This window comes from Ursus arctos, unplaced genomic scaffold (assembly GCF_023065955.2).
Source record: "Ursus arctos isolate Adak ecotype North America unplaced genomic scaffold, UrsArc2.0 scaffold_37, whole genome shotgun sequence".
NCBI classification, from domain to species: domain Eukaryota; kingdom Metazoa; phylum Chordata; class Mammalia; order Carnivora; family Ursidae; genus Ursus; species Ursus arctos.
In genome coordinates this window covers 19,209,580-19,228,385 of record NW_026623053.1, presented here as the reverse complement: position 1 = coordinate 19,228,385, position 18,806 = coordinate 19,209,580, and the positions used below count along the sequence as shown (strand labels likewise).

The window sequence follows — 18,806 nt, the reverse complement described above, 5'->3', positions numbered from 1 at the left end:
CTCTGACTTATTTCATTTAGCATAATACCCTCTAGTTCCATCCACATCATTGCAAATGGCAAGATTTCATGCTTTTTGATGGCTGAGTAATATTCCAGTATATGTATATACACCACCTCTTCTTTATCCATTCATCTGTCGATGGACATCTGGGCTCTTTCCATAGTTTGGCTATTGTGGACTATTGGTGCTATAAATGTTGGGGTGCAGGTACCCCTTCAGATCACTATGTGTGTATCCATTGGATACATACCTAGTAGTGCAATTGCTGGGTCGTAGGGTAGCTCATTTTTACCTTTTTGAGGAACCTCCATACTGTTTTCTAGAGTGGTTGCACCAGCTTGCATTCCCACCAATGGTGTAAGAGGGTTCCCCTTTCTCCACATCCTTGTCAACCCCTGCTGTTTTTTGAGTTGTTAATTTAGCCATTCTGACAGGTGTGAGGTGGTATCTCATTGTGGTTTTGATTTGCATATCCCTGATTAATGATGTTGAGCATCTTTTCATGTGTCTCTTGGCAACCTGTATGTTTTTGGAAAGATGTCTATTCAGGTCCTCTACCCATTTTTAAATCAGATTGTTTGGGTTTTTTGGTGTTTAATTGTATAAGTTCTTATATATTTGGATATCAACCCTTTATTGGATATATCATTTGCACACATTTTCTCCCATTCTGTAGGTTGCCTTTTAGTTTTGCTTACTTTTTCCTTTGCTGTGCAAAAGCTGTTTATTTTAAAAAGTTTTCAAAGATTTTATTTGACAGAGAGAGAGCACAGGCAGGCGGAGTGGCAGAGGGAGAGGGAGAAGCAGGCCTCCTGCTGAGCAGGGAACCCAACACAGGGCTCACTCCCAATCAAGACCTGAGCCCAAGGCAGGCACTTAACCGACAGAGCCACCCAGGCGTCTCAAAGCTTTTTATCTTGATGAAGTCCCAATAGTTCATTTTTAACAGCAACTTTTTTAAAAAACCTTTTTTTTAAAACAACTCAATTTAAATTAAAAATTAAAGGAAAAAAGGGGCGCCTGGGTGGCACAGCGGTTGAGCGTATGCCTTCGGCTCAGGGCGTGATCCCAGCGTTCTGGGATCGAGCCCCACGTCAGGCTCCTCCGCTATGAGCCTGCTTCTTCCTCTCCCACTCCCCCTGCTTGTGTTCCCTCTCTCGCTGGCTGTCTCTATCTCTGTCAAATAAATAAATAAAATCTTAAAAAAAAAAAATTAAAGGAAAAAAAACCCAAATTATACATGTACTAGAATATATGTTTGATTCTTTATTAAAGAAATACAAATCAGTATAAAATTTTAGTTTAAGATTTAAAAAAATACAGTTCACAAAACTCAGCATTAAGGATGTAGAGAGAAAAGCAATCTTACCTATAGTTGGTAGAAGTATAAATTTGTGTAATTTTCCAATATGCTTCAAATGTCTCACTGACCCATCAATTTTACATATGTGTATTTACTTAAGGCCAGTTTCAAAAATGCCTCAGAATAAAAGTGAAGCTCACATTAATTTTGGAAAAAATTTGGTTAAGAATTAATATGGATCATTTTTTATCACAAAATGACAGGTAACTGAGAAAAGTGCCCTTGTTAAAAGACATTATAAAGTGATGGACCTTAATATGCTCAAAAGACATGAGAAAACTTAATTAAAAACTTAAAAGTTGATGCTGAGTGGTGGGGGAAGGGGAATGAGGAATATACAGGGTTTTCATTGTATTTGTCACATTTTATTTCTTAAATTGGGTGACAAATTCACAGGTGTTTGCTATTATTTTGCCTATGTTTTTTTTTAAATTATTTATTTTCTTAAGTAAACTCTATCCCCAACGTGGGGCTCAATCTCATGACCCCAAGATCAAGAGTTGTATGCTCTACCTACTAAGGCATCTAGGGGCCCCTTGGCTATTTTTTTAAATATCAACATCATTACAAAGTAAAAAATATTTTAACTGGGTGAGAGACAGTGATTAAGTGAATTCTGTTTGGATAAAATTATATACTGTATTGATTTATTCAATTATTTATTCGTTTGCCATGTTTAAATAGATGATATCTGAGAAGACATGTTTATTTTTAAATTGAAGACATTTTTAACTATATATGAAATGTTTGGGACCTTAGAGTCAAACAGAAAAAATGTATAGTTGCAGCCATACCCACAATAAAAACTTCAGTAGTGGGGTGCCTGGGTGGCTCACTGGTTGGGCATCTGCCTTCAGCTCGGGTCATGATCCCAGGGTCCTGGGATCAAGCCCCGCATTGGCTCCCTGCTTGGTGGGGAGTCTGCTTCTCTCTCCCCCTCTGTGTGTGCTCTCTCTCTGGCTCTCTCATATAAATAAATAAAATCTTTTTAAAAAAATCCAAAACTTCAGGAGTAGTAGCTGTAAATGAGGGGGCTGTGCATTTGTTACACAAGTATATCCAGCTTGTATGACATTCTCCAGGAATACCTCTCACCATAAGCAAGAATACACATGTATCACTTGAGTATCTTTAATTGGACTTTAATTTTTCCTTTAATTTTTTGAAGATTTATTTGAGAGAGCATGCACTTGCACATGAGTGGGGGAGGAGAGGGAGGGAGAATCTCAAGCAAGCCTTCCTGCTGAGTATGGAACCAAATGTAGGGCTCAATCCTATGACCCCGGGATCACGACCTGAGCCAAAACCAAGAGTTGGACGCTCAACGGACTGAGTAACCCAGGCACATCTAATTGGATTTTTAAATGACAGATTATTTGTGTTTGCACATGTGCACCCATATATATGCATATGTATATGTATATAAACAAAATAAAATAACAGTGTTTGAATACCTGCCTTGAAGACCTGAAACACTAAGGTGTTTCACTGAGGGGGAAAATATATGATTCCATTACACCAATTAATAAAACAGTATATTTATCTGAAGAAATTATCCAGAATTGAGATCCATAAAGATGCCAAAGAAAGATTCAAAGACACTGAGGAAAGACTGGTATCTAACATATGTTTAAACTGAATCAGACAGGAGTATTTAAAGAGATATCGGTTAAGAATGTAACTCCATCAGGGCAGAGATTTTGTCTGTTTTCAATACTGCATCTCTAAACCTAGAAGATAGCCTGATATATAGTAAATGGTTAACAAATATTTGTTGAAAAAAAATATTTGTTGAATTATATTGATTTCTATTTCCAGTAATATGGAAAGATAGTCACCTAGGCTAACCATCCCACTGAAACATTCAAAATGCCTGGGTAAAATGTAAAAAGAACATCTTTAAAGCATTTATGAGAGCACAGGGAAACTATTGTCAAATGAGAGGCAGAAGATGAAAGAGTTTTTCTAGGCACAAATACCAAAGAACTCAAATATATCTGAGAAATGAACCAAAGGAAAATAAATGAGATCCAGAAAAATATCCCACAGGAGAAATAAGCATTTTATGCATGATAAAGTTGATGGTGTGGATTGTTGGATCAGAAGAGGAAGAAGCCACAGGCACGGTACTTTCCATTTTAACTTAAAAATCAGGTGGCTTATATATACCACAAGAAATGTATACATACGTTCATCAAAACATGTGAACAAGTATATTGGTAGTAGCACTGTTCATACTGGGGCTTCGAACTGTGTGGACACCACACAAATGCCCATCAACAACAGAATGGATACATAGATTGTGGAATATGCACACAATGGAGTAATACACGGCAAAAAAACATAGTTACAAACTGCAAAATTAATGAATCTCACAAACCCAATGTCAAACAAATATAAAAGAATCCATTTATATAAAACACAAAACAGGCAGTAACAATTATCCTGATTCCTAACAAAATGCCATGTTCATAGATTGGAAGACTCAATGGGGTCAATTCCCAAATTAATCTGTAGATTCAAAGCAATTCAAATAAAAATCCCAACGTTTGTGTGTGTGTGGATATTCAAAGACTGACTTTGAAATTTGTATGAAAATGAAGATAGGCAAGAATAGCCAGAAGAGTCAAGTAAAGCGAGGTGAGAGAATCTGTTCCACCCGATATTAAGACTTAATATGAAGCTAAAGTATTTAGACAGTGGTGTCAACTCAGGCATAGAAGAGACGAGTGGAACAGAATAGAGAGCTTAGAAAGAGAACCATGAATATATAGATACACGATATAAGAAAATGGTGGTACGGCAGAATAATGTGGAAGGCACAAACTTTTCAATAACTGAAGTTGGGCGATCTGACATTAATCTGGAAAAAAGAAATAAGACTTAACCCCCAATTCACACCATAACACAAAATCCAATTCCAGGAAAACAATGGAGTTATTTGTGAAAAGTAAGAGAATGAAGCTTCTCAAAGATAAAATAGGAGACTATCTTCTTGACCTTGAAATGGTGAGAGGCATTTTAAATAAGATGCGTAAAGTACTAACCATAAAAATATGGATAAACTGAACAGTATAATCAAGAAATATTCTTAATCAAAACATACCATTTAAAAATTGAAAAACCAAGCTATAAAGTAAAAGACATTTGCAGTGCACGTATTCAATAGACTCATTTCCAGAATAAATACAGAACTCTTAAAATCAAGAAGACAGTCCCCAGAAGATATCTAAAGGGTTTTTTTTAAAAAATGGAAAACATAAGTCATCTAGAAAATGCACATACAAAAATATATAACTTATGACCTAGCGATTACACTCTTAATTATACTGTATATCCATGCATATGTTTGCGAAAAGACATGACTGTTCTATAACAGAATTATTTATAAGACCCTAAAATTGAAAACAATCTTGATACCCACATACTGGTGATAGATATCCAGTGACATACAAAAATGAGTCAGAGAAACATGTGGGCAAAATAAGTTAAAATACAAAATACATTATGATTTATGTCGAATAAAAAATAGATGAAAAAATAAACCATGGTGTTTAGGATGCATGAATCACTTTCAAAACCATGAAGGAAATCAAGTGACTACCATAAAGTCAGGATAGTGCTGTTAAAAGATAAACTGAGATATATTAAAACTTTGAAATTTGAGCAAACATTGATTTGGATCTGGGCAGCACTAAACTGTCAGGAGCTAGGGGAAAGGCTCTTACATTCAAAGATACTGTTCTTTGACAGGAAGCAAAGCAAGGAAATTATTTGATCAGCTATAGCTGAAGCAAATGCCTTATCTGTGAAAGCCAAGTTGGCAGTCTGTGATTGGTTGTCTGCAGGTTTCTCAATTTCCTAACCTTGAGGCACTTAGAGGAATTTACTCTAGTTTAGGTTTTGGTTTGCTTAAGTAGGCTGCCACCAATTAGACCTTTCTTGTTTTATTTAAAAATGGTTATCTCTGAGGGCGGAAAAGGGAGGGTGAAATCATTGGAAGGAGTTCTTGGGTCCTGGCAATGTTCTAGTTCTTCACCTGGGTGATTCCATAGGGATTAGCATTCTGACAATTCATGGAGTTGTATATTGTGTTTTGTATACTCGTCTGTTTTCCAAAATAAAAGAGCAATCTATTTATCCATGTATGAGTCAGTTACCAAATGATGTATAAGACCTTTATGGTAAAGGCATTAAAGGAAACCTGAATAATGGAGATATTCATGTTCATAGTTCGGGTCACTCCTGACCCACTCCTCCACTATCCCCTAGTCTGCTCCTTCTCATCTCAGCTAATGGCAATTCATTTCTAGGTGTTCAGGCAAAATCTTTGCTCAGCCTGACTTCTCACACCACATAGTCCACTAGCATATACCTGGGGAGCAATCTTCAAGATACATCCAAAACCTGATCACCACTTCTACTACTTAACCACCTTGGTTTAAGTCACTATATTTTGCCAAATTATTGCAGATAGTCTCTTTTGTTCCTGCTCTTCGCCTCCTTTCCTCTTTTCTCAGCACAGCAACCAAAGCAACTGTTAACATAAATTTTATTATCACTTCATCTATCTGTCCAAAACCTCTAATGAATCCCCAGAGATAAAAGCTAAGGGACTTTAACGCCCTATACAAGCTGGGCCCCCAATTACCTCTCTGAAATACTTTACTGCTTTTCTCCCTGGTTACTCTGCTTCAGCCACAATGACTCCTAGCTGCATCTCAGTTCAATGTTTCAAACAAGCATACCTGACGTGCTGGAAGAGAGGAAACTAAAGTTGGAAAGGCAAGAGATTGAATCACAAAAGCCATGTTAAGGAGGTTAAGGACCTGTCATACTTTACTCATAACATTGCCTATAATGCACAAGGCCCTATTCTAGGTATTCAAACAGAGCAATGGGTTAAAAATAACTAAGAAATTTTGCTCTCATGGAGCTTGCATTCAAGTGGGAACTAGACAATAAACCAGAGCATGGTAATTATACAATATCATTGCAAATGTTATGAAAATAAACCAAGTGGACAGTGAGGGCAAGTGGTGGTTATTACAAAATCAAATAAGAATACTCAAATGGCAATAGGAAGCAGTTGTAGGCATTTGAGTATCATTTTGGGAGAAAGATCATGCTAGAGGACATAAAAGAAAGTGTAAGAAACTCAGATTCCTTAGGTTTATTCTTACCAAGTTGCAATTTTCCCCACTGACTTGCTAGCAGGAAGATCCGACCATGTAAATAGCAAACATGTTTTCTGGGCTATGTGCCTTAAATGGCATTACCTCAAGAGGGGAAACTGGGAGAATTTACTCAGATTTCAAGTTTGTTTCTAATTCATGTTAAGTAACTGAACCCTGAAACATTTAATGACTTCTTTTGACACCATCGGCTCATATTACCACACCATGTAATAATTAGTAGCTTTACTTTTAAATTTGTCAGTTTATGAACTCAAGTTTATTACTTTGGTGTGTTTTGCTTAGCATAATTACTAGAGGATACATGTGTAGTCACCAGAATTCTAGACCCAGCGCACAGATGAGCTCTAGAATGGAGGTACAGCTCACTGAAGATCAAACTATCTTTCAATTTCCGTGGTTGTGGCAAGATGTTTCCTAAACAGCTCCTTAGATGACTCCAAACTAATTTCAGTCCTTAGTCTCTAACCCTATCCATCTTTAACTTCTACCTTTTCCATAAACACTAACCTGTAACATCTAATAGGAAGACCCCTGTATCTTTTTCCCCTAGGGAACTGTCATTACTTCTACATTCTAACATTTCTTGTACCTTTGTAAGGAGCCAATTCAATTACATGGTTCTCTGAAAACAAATTCCGTATAACTGCACTTCTAAGGACAAAGCACTAGTTGGAAACATTAAAAAAAAAAAAAAAAGCCAACCCTGTTTTAAAAATGAAGTCTTCCGATTTGTAAGTGCATACCACTAGCTAGAAAATTTAAAATAGAATTCTATATAGAATTTAAAATTGCTCTTCATATTCCAAGGATCCTTTTTTCTCCTCATGCTTTTATAGCCCCATTACCACTCTGAACAATTGAGCTTAAAGCCAAAATTATTTCTGTAAGCACCAGACCAATCGTTCAAAATTTCCAGGTAAAAATGAGTGAACAAAACTTAATTTGTTCAAAGGATCTTAATACATACAGTTATTTTAGATTCATTGAATAAGCATTTTAGGACCCAGGTTACATTTATGTTCATCCCTTTTAAATTTTTACCAACCTTTCCCCCATGTTTCACAGTATAAAATTTATACTGCATGGAGATTAATAACCCCTGGATGAAGTGACTGGTCCAGGAATGCAGGTAGCTAGCTCTGCAGTTTGAAAAGTTCTACTCATTTACTGTTTAAAGGACTTTTTTTTAAAGAGTACTTTAACATGCTCTATTTTTACAGTGCTAGAAATGCTTACTGACATTTTCACTATCACCATGTACTTGTCAAAGGAAGAAATAATAAACATTCAGTCAAGCCTAAGGCTAGTCAATGTTAAGTTATGAACTCAAAGGCCATTTGCAATTAAAGTGCTCTCTTGTATAAAAGCATCAAAAAGTTAATACAAGTACTAGTCTTAAGCAGTCACACAAGTCTAAGCCACATTTATTTGCACATGTATAGTAATGGCAACAGATACTCCAAATTCATACAAATTTATAAAACAACAAAGTTAATAATCACTTGGTACACTTGTGTGTTATCTTGCTTACAGATTCAAGTGTAGATGAACTTCCTTCATTCTGTAAACTTTCATACAATACTTAACAAAAACTCTTGAGAACACATATTGGCATGTTTCAGTTAGAGCCAACACAAAAGTTAAGACAAGACCACAAACTCAAAAAACCAAGTTTAGAATATACTTTTCTACCTCCTTCCCCTAAAAAGTGATTATTTTCTTCAATAGATGTATATGCTATATCACACAAGTAGCCACGGAGACAAAAGAACGATGCTCCCATAATCATGAAGAAAATGCCAACCAAATCATACTGTTTTATCTACCAATAATGATTTATATAGGAGAAACAGGGGGAAATGCTTAGATTAAACACAAGGGAGATTAGAAAAAAATAGTAAATGATTTTGAGAACTACGTTCCCCCTTAAAGCTGCAAAGATCTATGACAACTCAAAATAATCACCTAAGGCAAATAAACGTGAAGAAACCTTCAAAGACATTCTAATCACGTTCAGTAGCTAGTGATAAAAGCTGAAAATGATATCAAGAGGGTATTTATTATACAAGTGTCAACGAGGACATTCCAAAACTAATGAAAGAAATGCACATTTATTTCTACAAAAGCAACGTATGATACAGAATTAGAAGGGAACAGACTTAAAGATTTACCTATTAAAATATACAGATTCTTACTGAAGAGTATAGGATATTTAAAAAAGATGACAAGGGATGTTAATCTTTTTTTATTATTATTATTTTTACATATTTTGGAACCTCACATAATTTTGATAAATAACTCTTACAAAATTATGCAAAAAGTACAAGAATGTCTGGTAAACAAACAGTCTGTATTTTCCAAAAAGATTTTTTACAACATGCAATTCTTAAGGCAGCATCCTCCTTACAAGGAAAGGTAATCCTTTTACTCATCAAGAAATCTTCTGCTGCAAAGAATAGGCTAAGAAAGCCTGGCTTCTTCCATTAACGCCTTTTGTCTTTCCTGTCTGATTTTCGGTCTCTTTCACTTCTTGAAGATCTTTTGCCTGATCGACTACTCTCTGATATAGACCTCTTTCTGTCGGACCGGGAATTCTTATCCTTTGATCCTTTTGTATCTCTACTACTACCACCTTTTGAAGATTTGTGACTTCTTTCTAGTCCTGATGTATCCCTTCGCTTCCGATCCACGCTCCTTCTGTGCTTTCTATCTCTATTATGTCCCCGGCCCCTACTCCGACTTCTACTCTCACTACTACTAGTGGTGCTGCTGCTACTGTCTCTGCTGCTGCTGCCACTGGTGCTGGAGCTGCTACTGGAACTACTTCGACTACTACTGCTGCCACTGCTGGAACTGCTTCCACTGCTGCTACTGGTGGAGCTGCTACTAGAACTACTACTGCTACTGCTGCGACTTCTACTCTTGCTGGTTTTATTTCTAGCTCGACCTCTACTTCTGCTCCTCGTTTTGGTTTTGGTTTTGCTCTCTGGATGTACTGTCAAGACTGGCTCTACTGTCACCTCAGTGAGTTTGACAGATTCCACAGGAAATTCCTTCCTCTCAGGTAGTAAATGCCCTTGCTCCTGAAAAACCTGAATTGGTGGCTGTAAAACAGCTAATGGCAAAGTCTCAGGTTGAGAGAGAGGCTGGGGTTGGAGTACTGCTTGGGACTGGGGCTGGGGCTGGGGCTGGGGCTGGGACTGGGGCTGAAGCTGGGGCTGGGGCTGGGACTGCAGCTGGGACTGTGGCTGTGGCTCAGGCTGCAGCTGTGGCTGCAGCTGCGGCTCAGGCTGAAGCTGAGGCTCAGGCTGAGGCTGAGGCTGAGGCAGGGGCTGGAGGTGAGCCACAGGCTCAGGCTGGGGCTCAGATTCTTTCTCTTCTTTTTCCTCAGGCTCATTTTCCATTTCTAGAGCACTGGCATTCTCTTTCATGGGAGAAAGAGATTTACATTCTTTATCTGGCTCAACTTCAAATTCCATCTCTGGCTCCAGTTCTTTGCTAGTTTCGTTTTCTGAAGGTTCTACACTTTCCACTTGATTGGTTTCCATTACCTCCTGCTCAGCAATTACATTTTTGACACTCTCGACCATCTCTAGCACATCCATAACTTCTTCCGGTTGACTATCCTGCTGCTTCTCACTTTCCCTTACCTCAGTTTCCTCCTCCATCTTGACCTCCATTTCCTGTTTTTGTTCCTCCTCCTCCTGTTCTTTCTCTGCATCACTATGAACTATACCTATTTCCTTTTCCTCTTCCTCTCCTGCTTCCTCTATTTCTACATCATTGTGCTGATTACCTGTCTCCTCCAACTCTTCCTCTCGCTGAGCCACCTTACCCTCTTCTTGTTCCGCCTTCTGTTCTTCATTACGCACCACCTGATGCTCTTTTTCCTTCATTGATTGTCTTCTAGGCCTAGCCTCCATTTTATTTATTTGTTCTGCAAATTCGATGCGTCTACCTTCAAATAAAGCTAAAGGATAAAAATTTACACGTATAAATAATTAAGAACATGCAAACTCACAATTGACAGCACAAATTGTCATTGAGCTTTATCTAAACTAAATGTCTTTTTGTAAAAAGATGATGATACAAGACTGATTACGGCAAGTAATTACAAACTGAAATAAAATGACACAAGCAAAGACTCCCCAGAAACCTATATACTAAGGTATTAGTAGCAGGCAACTATACCACATTAACTGATGGAAAAACAGGACAATTTTTTGCTATTTTACTTCATGCTGGGTAAGAAAGAATAAAACCTCTCTGAAATAAAATCATTCTTATGGTATCATGTCATGCATTAACTTTTCTGATCCCAGAAAGAGTGATCATCTAATCTTATCTCCGTAGTGTCTACCCTTCCACGTGTGCTCCTCCTTCTATGGATTACATCAATGTTCCCTTTTTTCTTGCTTCATTAGCATTTACATCTGGCTACAAAGAAGCCATCTTATACAAACGCTTCTTAAGAAATACACAGGCATTCAGCACTACCTACAACATAGTAAGTTTCAGGTTAAATTCCATCATAAATCAAACGCTCCTGCACTCCAAACTCATTAGCATCTTAGATTACCTTTTTTAAAAATCAACTGCTGAAACACAATTATAGGAAACAAATGTGTCTGTGTGAGTATATTACCTTACCCATTTAGAAAATTTCACTGGACCTCTTCATGTACACTTACCATTCATTTTTCTCTGTGACTCTTCTATTAATTTTTGGGTAGCTGGACACATTCTTCCAGGGATATAGAACAAATGGGGCTTTGTCTTAGTTCTTATATATTTAATTATCTTGGCATTATGTTCATTCCATTCTTCTTGCTAAAGAAGAGGTAAAAGGTCAGGTTTTTGTAAACATGGAAGGATTCCCAATCCTAGAATTCCAATTCCAAACTACAACTCACCAGCTGCGCAAGCTCGACCTTCTGTTCTAAAAGCCGCAGTTCTGTCTGTTTAGCACGCCTCTCTTCAAACAGTTCTCTCCTCTCATTTTCAACCTGCTTTCTTTCTTCTTCTGCCTGCACTTCAAGTTTTTGTTCAATTTCCTGGCGCCTCTTTTGCTGAAGATAAACAATTATCTTTGAAAACTTACTACACATCCTGATTATGTGAAACATTATGATTTTACTTAGTTATCTTTATAGGTTTCATATTTGCAATTCAGCATACGAGCTAATTCAAACTTAGTACTTAGCATTTTAGGCTAATAGCAATTTCTCTTTCAGAAAACAAGGACTAGAGCCTTTCCATGTAAAAATCTAAATATCAAGGACATTAGCCATATTATCAATAACTCCTCCATTTAAATATAACTATTAGGAAAGATTCTTTCATAAAACTTAAAAAAGAAGAGCATTGTCTTTTTAACTTATCTTCAGTTACCCTTCCTTCCAAATCAAAGAATGTGACAGAAGTGACATCCTATTTTCAAATATTATGCTTTGAAGCCTTTTATATTCCCTAGGAGACTTAACATACGAAAGCTGTAATAAAACTTGATTAATCTATTAACCGAATTGTTATCTCCCTTTCTACCGTAGTTCTTTGAGAAGCAGTAACTTGATATTGAACACCAAGGACACAATTTTGTAGCTTTAATAAAAAACCTCTAGAAAGATTGCACAAATAAACAGTGGAAGGCAAGGAATGTTTAGGCTTTTGCTTCCAGAGTGCCAATTATTGTCTGAGTGTATAAATAACTTAGAACTTAACATCACTGAACTAGTTACGATGCTGACTGAGTTCAACTCCCTTGACTGAATGAAAGCACTCTGAGGCCTAAAGAAATGAAGAGTCTTGTCCAAAACCACAAAATGAGATCGTTGTAGAGCTGAGATCAGAACCCAGGTTCTCCTGAGTCACAGACCAGGGCTCTTTGCACTGAAAGAGAAGTTCACGCAGTTACTTCATAGGACCCCAAAAAGAGACCAGCTAAAAATGTAACAACTTTAGATAATTTTATAAGTTTTTTTCTTGGCTTCAATTTAGGCCTACAATTCAGTTTTGAGACCTTTTTGACTCTTCTCAAAAACACGTAATAAACTACTTTTGTATACTTAAAAGAATCAAAGGAAAACTGTATAAATACCCTTTCAGTAGCAACAGTGGATTCTTGTTTAAATTTCTGAAGAGTGCCCATCAATAAGCCAAATATTCTTCGGTTCCTAAAGAAGAGAAAGAGAAGTCAATTTCAGTAGGTTCCACTTCATCTAAGCCCGCCATTTCCTGAAAGAAACATACGACAGACACTTGAACAATTCTTAAATGTAAATTTTCCTGAAATTGCATTATTTGACAGGAATTTTCCCTATAAAAAAACTAAAGATACCTTTGCTTTCCCTTTTCATCCATATTTTGATCCTGGATAAGGTCTCTACGTGTGCGCTCTTTGGAGGTAGCTACAACTGAAGACTGCAAAGCTGGCTGCAGGATAAAAGAAATCTCAGTAATTTAACAAGCATATGAGAAAGCAGCACTCTTAAATGTAGTAAAGATGGAAATACCGTATTCATCCCGTTAAGTAGTTCTTTTCATCTCAATTACCTTTTTAACATCATCATCCTCTGGGTCGCTTTCTTGGCGTGATTCTCTCCTTGTCCGACGCTCCCCGCCCAGCCTGGCATTGGAAAAAGAATTTAAAAGACCACTGTAAAATCTGACTTAAGCGCCTACCAAGGATAAATGATTACTTCTACCATGACTTATTTCCAGAAGTCTCATTTCATCAGTCTCCATCCCACTTTACTCTTTCCTCTAGTAGTAAAAGGATAAAATGTGTCACCAATGCCCAATCCAAATAAGGATCTCTATTTCTCAAGCAGATTAAGTTTTTACAGTACAAGACAGAAAAGTAGCACAAACTATTTTCTCAACCTTATTCTCATGATCTTTATTTTGGTAAAATTTCTGTTACCGTTAGTAAAAAACTGAGTTATGAGGGATACAGGCTTAGTTCATTCAACTACCAAGGGAACAGACTCAGGTGAAGTGATATACTACTCACTTCTAACACAGCTCAACAATATTTATTAAATACTTATATTTGTGGCTACCTCTAAAAATAGAGCATACAAGTATGTCCAGAACCTTTTACTCCAACGTACCTACTGACTGCCCCTTCAAGGTCTCTCTGTTTGGCTGGGGGTCCTCCTCCACTATCTGAGAATCCACGCCTGCAATTAAAAATGTGCAACATAATATAAATGAAATTTAAGATAAATATTTACCTTTAGCAAGATAATTCAGTTGAATTTTTAAAAACCCTTCCAATTATTAACAACCTTAAATGGGCATCCACTCCAAGATGCTTTTTAGCACTTAAAAAAATATAAAAATAAATTAAGTGTACACAAAACAGGTAGTTAATGTATTCTTCAGTCTCTAATTTTGCATATAAATGAAGTTCCAAGATAACTATATTGAAAACTATAGCTGATCACAGCTTTAAACAAAACAAACGTATCTAACGTTGGCTCTACCACCAATTTTGTTTAAACCAATACTTAATTTAGTGAAAGTATCTACGTCTTCGCATATAAATTAAGTCCTAAGAAAATCTTACCTCAGCAATAAACTACCACGTCCTCTACCTCCACCAGGACCAGAAAGGGCCAGCAATCTGGCTTGGATGGGCCTAAAAGATATTTACAAACCAGTATGAAAATCATGTGTGGACTTATTTAATGTCACCAAATACTTTCACGAATGCGGTACACCATAAAGAGAAAAATAACCAGAAAAGTTCTAAAAACAGTTTCAAATACACGTGCTTGAAACAAGGCAGGAAGTACTATTTTAACTTCCTTGTTTTTTCAAGACCATTATCACAAAAATCATATTTACTTCGTTCCCACGACACATTAATAAGCTTGGATCAGGCCCTGATTTCGCCAAGTCCGAGGAAGTTGCACGTGGGCAAGAGGGCAAAAGCCTGGAGGAGAGGCGGCGGACCGCGTCCCAGGAGGGTCTCTGGGCCAGCACCCGGCCAGGTAGCCGCCGGATGGGGAAGGGGCTTTGTGCTGCAGTTCCGGGCCTGCAGGGCCGAGGGCGGGAATCGGCAGCCCGGGCCTTCCTACAGTAGGCCAGGAAGACATCCTCGCATACATAGGACTCACTCTCCTTCCTCGCGCACCTGAGCTCCGAGACCTACGTCGAGGGCGTGGGAGACTCCCCACCTCATCCAAGACGGGGTTCTACCGCCGCCCCGGGGACAGGCCCCGATGTTCTAGCCTTCTCAAGGCTAGCCGCCCTTCCCGCCCCCAATTCACCCCGGCATGATGGCTGTCTCTCGGAGCCGGCCTTTCTTATCCGCCTCTTACCTCACGTCATTCGGATCTCGTCCGGTGAGCTTGCGAATATTCTCATCTACGTTCTTTAGGCTCTCTTTGGCCTTTTCTAGCTGCTCCTGCAAAGTTCTCACCGCGACCGCCATCTTCTCTCTGCAGCAGGCTTCGAGACTGCTCTACAGGCCGCGCCTGGCTCTGTCGCGCCGCGAGACGCGAGAGGAATGACAGCAGGGTGCAGCCAATGACAATAGGCGTTGTTTTTCGGCCTCAACCACTCAGCGTCCGGAAGAGGGAGAAGCTGCCGGCCTCTGTGACTCTGGGCCAATGAAAAGTCTTCTGGGCGGTTGCCTCCCTCCCCCAATTAGCTGCGGTGGCCGGGCTCCGCTTCTAGCGCAGAGCCTGGGTGCGTTTGAGAGTCTCAGGGTCCTCGGAGACGCCGGCTCACGGGCCTGCTCTTGTGCCGCGGAGCGCGGAGTTTTCCAGCCCTTTTAACCTAGGATATGACGTGCCTTGTATCTTTTTAACCACCTAATTACATCAGAGTGGGATGGAGGCGAGCTTTTTTCCCCCCTCTCCCCGGGTAAATGATTAGATTAGGAAAGGGTGGGGCCATTCTGTCGGTGCGCATGCCCAAAGAGGGGTTGGGGGGCGCAGGCGTCCCTCCATTGGGCTAAACCAAAACGAGCAGAGGGAAGCAAAACATGAACAATATGAAAAGTCATTAATCGTAATAGCTAGCAATTATTTTTTTTGGTACTGTATGAAACGTTTTAGATACCTTGTCTCTCAACTCAAAGCTTGAATAAAATGCTTGTTACTACTGATAAATTGAATCTGGAGATAACTGTAACTCCCTAGGTCACGGCAGCTGAGAATCACTATTTGATTAGATCCTGTGCAAGGGTGTACTATATATAAAAGCGACGACGAGACCGATGAGGCTGGCATTATCGTCTACCCCTGGCCTATACGGCTGGTTGGTTTAAAATGGGGTCTAGAGTAGCGGCTCTGTTGTTACTTGTGTGTATGCGACAGAATGTCCTCGAGCTTGTGGTTCTGTTCTATGTACAGAGCCAACATAAGAACCCTTTTGTTCCAGAAATGCATTTGCAAATTACAACTCACAAAGCACTTCCCTACAGAAACAACGTATGAATAATCTTGCTTCTTATTGGCTTTTACCCGGGCATCAACCTTGCACCAAGCATTAGTGGGACAATAGTATTTAACTCGAGTTACCATCTTAATTCTTGTAACTATCTTTAAAAGTTCCTTTGTGCATCAGCAGTAATCTAGGCTCAGAGGATAAAACCTAGAGCAAGATCGCTGTGGTTCCTGTCTTTGTGGGGTTTGTACGCTTCGGGGGGAGCAAAAATCATTCATGTACTCATTCATTCATTCAGTAGTATTTGCTGAGCGCTTACTATGTGCCAGGCACTTTTCTAGGTACTTGGACAGTCAGTGCAATAAATATCTCTGCCTTCAAGGAGCTTGGGAGCAGGAAAAGTATGGAGACAGACGATAAATATAAGTAAATTACATGGCATGTTAGAAATGGAGAAGTTCTATGGGGAAAAAAACTGGGTAAAAGGGATAAGGGTCGATAAATAATAAGTTAATTCTGATTGTAAAAATACTTAGACTCATTGATCCTTACTACAACGCTGTGTAATAGACTAAACATGAAGCATGAGAATGTGGTACTAGTAGATCCTAACCACCAAATGTAACAATGTTTCCATGGGAAAATGCTTTTAGAGGCAACCAAAAACATAGGATCTTTTTCTACTTCCATAGGACCTATTACTAGGATGCTGGGCAATTTGACATAGCTTTATGGGGGAGAATTAGTGGGCTGTTGTGTTCAACATTTAGTAGATGCTCAATAAATATTAGTTTCCCATCAATTCCAAAATATTCTAAGACCCTATGTTATTGTTTGAAAAATCAACCTTAGTAAGTTGGTCAGTTGGTTACTCTTTGACTTCAATGGTGGGCTTGGAGTCCTTTTCTTTGATGGTAATGATGACGGGAGGATGCAGTCAGGATATGAGGGACGTGATTTCACGTATGGGAAATTTGGGTGCTGGAAAATTTAAGATTGTGGTTGCAAAATAATCTCTGAAATTACACTAGTGTTATTAAATAACATTCAAAAGAGTAAATTTTAAAGATATAATTAGCTTTATTAATTGATTCATGAATTGGGCAGCATCCCAGCTAGCAAGCAGAGGGAAGCTCCAAAAGGATACCGAAAGGGAAATATTTTTACAGGTAGGGCCAGGAAGTCATAAACAGAAAAAAAGGATTATTTCAGGTGAGACTGTCTTCTTTTGGGGACAAGAGGGTCTTATTAGGTGTATTACTACCTCATCTACCTTTGGGGGTTGGAGAAAGCCTCTGTGACAGATTACCTTATGGGTACTGACCAGAAAAGTTTGTTGCTTACCAGTTAAGGCTACATTTCTGGTGGAGGTTGAAACTGCAATTAGGTTAAGTATTAAGCTCCAGTTTGATGACATGGCCTAGCATAAATGACTCCACTTTGGGCCTGTGGTTTTCTTTTTAACAGTGATTTCAAAGGCTTAGGTGGAATGTTTACGTGATGATCAAAAAAACTGAGGCAGGGACACCTGGGTGGCTCAGTCGGTGGGCATCTGCCTTCAGTTCAGGTCATGATCCTGGGGACCTGGAATCGAGTCCCACAACGGGGTCTTTGCTTGGTAGAGAGACTGCCTCTCCCTCTGCCTTCCACTCCCCCTGCTTGTGTGTGCATGCTCTCTCTCTGACAAATAAGTAAATAAAATCTTAAAAAAAAAAAAAACAACCCAAACACTGATGCAAACATTAGAAGGGACATGTTTAAAACAAAAGAAAAAAGTTTCCATAATTCCAATTATGGAACATGATCTTAATTTTTTTTTAAGGTTTTATTTGTTTGGGAGAGTGAGCACAGCAGGAGCAGAGAGAGCGGGAAAAGCAGATTCCCCACTGAGCAGGGATCATGCCCTGAGCCAAAGGCAGACACTTAATGAGCCACCCTGGCACCTCTGGAACATGATCTTAAATTCCTGTGAATGAATATGGAGAGTTGAGAGGTTATTGTTAACAACTTGAGAAAATTCAATATGATAACTTGGGGGAAGCATTAAATTAAATTAATTATTTTAATTGGGAAAAAAAATCTTCCTTGTGAATTACTAAGAAAAGAATCGATCACAGGCTAAGCAACACGTTTAAACCAGAATTCGCCAATTTTAAAAGGTGCATACGTATGTGTTTGCATCTCTGTAGGAGTTAAGTCCCACATCTGCCGTAGTCTTTTTTTTTTTTTTTTTAAGATTTTATTTATTTGTCAGACAGGGACAGAGCGCACAAGCAAGGGGAGTGACGGAGGGTGAAGCAAGGAGCCCCATGTGGGACTCAATCCCAGGACCCTGGGATCATGACCTGAGCAGAAGGCAGACACTTAACCAACTGAGCCATCCAGGCACCCCTGCCATAGACTCTTGTGAGCTACTTCCTACAGTGAGGTTGTCTTTCTGGTCTTTAACACCTAATCGTCTGGTTCTGTATTTTGTTTCAAGTGTACCTTGTTCTTTGCTTACTTCATCCCCCTTAACTCTTACACTTGACTCCCAGTCAACTTCCCGGTGGCCAAAATGACTCTAAATCTTTTTGGATACCCAGGTTTAATCCAGAATGGATTGGGATAATTTCTCAATATATCTAAACTTTATAGCCTGACAAAAAGTTTTATTCATTCACTCTCTTTACTCTTCATATTGAGGAACATATGGCAGAAATGAAAGCTTTTGATGAAGCTAATTTTTGTCAGTTCTAACACATAGCTAGTTAACACACATTTCAGCAGGCGCTCCTTTGTCTTATTTTACCCCTCACACCCCCGCCCTCGATCCCCGCCCTAAGTCTGAAATTTTCTGTAAG

The 18,806-nt window shown here is 38.8% G+C and overlaps 1 protein-coding gene across 1 annotated transcript; it reads right to left on the bottom strand.

Moving 5' to 3' along the window:
• Nucleotides 1-8,656: 8,656 nt before the first annotated feature.
• PNN (pinin, desmosome associated protein) lies at nt 8,657-15,315 on the bottom strand. Its single transcript, XM_026513634.4, has 9 exons — nt 14,892-15,315; nt 14,135-14,206; nt 13,677-13,745; nt 13,117-13,189; nt 12,902-12,996; nt 12,662-12,737; nt 11,478-11,633; nt 11,256-11,394; nt 8,657-10,534 (listed from the first exon to the last, which is right to left on the bottom strand). The coding sequence occupies exons 1-9, from the start codon at nt 15,002-15,004 to the stop codon at nt 9,048-9,050; spliced, it is 2,280 nt and encodes a 759-aa protein (XP_026369419.1). The 5' UTR covers nt 15,005-15,315; the 3' UTR covers nt 8,657-9,047.
• Between the last annotated feature and the right edge of the window lie 3,491 nt (nt 15,316-18,806).

What these genes read in the sequence shown, in the direction of transcription:
- PNN (XM_026513634.4), bottom strand. Translation starts at nt 15,004, where the DNA reads ATGGCGGTCGCGGTGAGAACTTTGCAGGAGCAGCTAGAAAAGGCCAAA. An exon ending in CGAGATCCGAATGACGTGAG is followed by an intron (nt 14,207 to 14,891) that starts GTAAGAGGCGGA and finishes AATATCTTTTAG; the next exon opens with GCCCATCCAAGCCAGATTGC. An exon ending in GTCACAGAGAAAAATGAATG is followed by an intron (nt 10,535 to 11,255) that starts GTAAGTGTACAT and finishes TTTATCCTTTAG; the next exon opens with CTTTATTTGAAGGTAGACGC.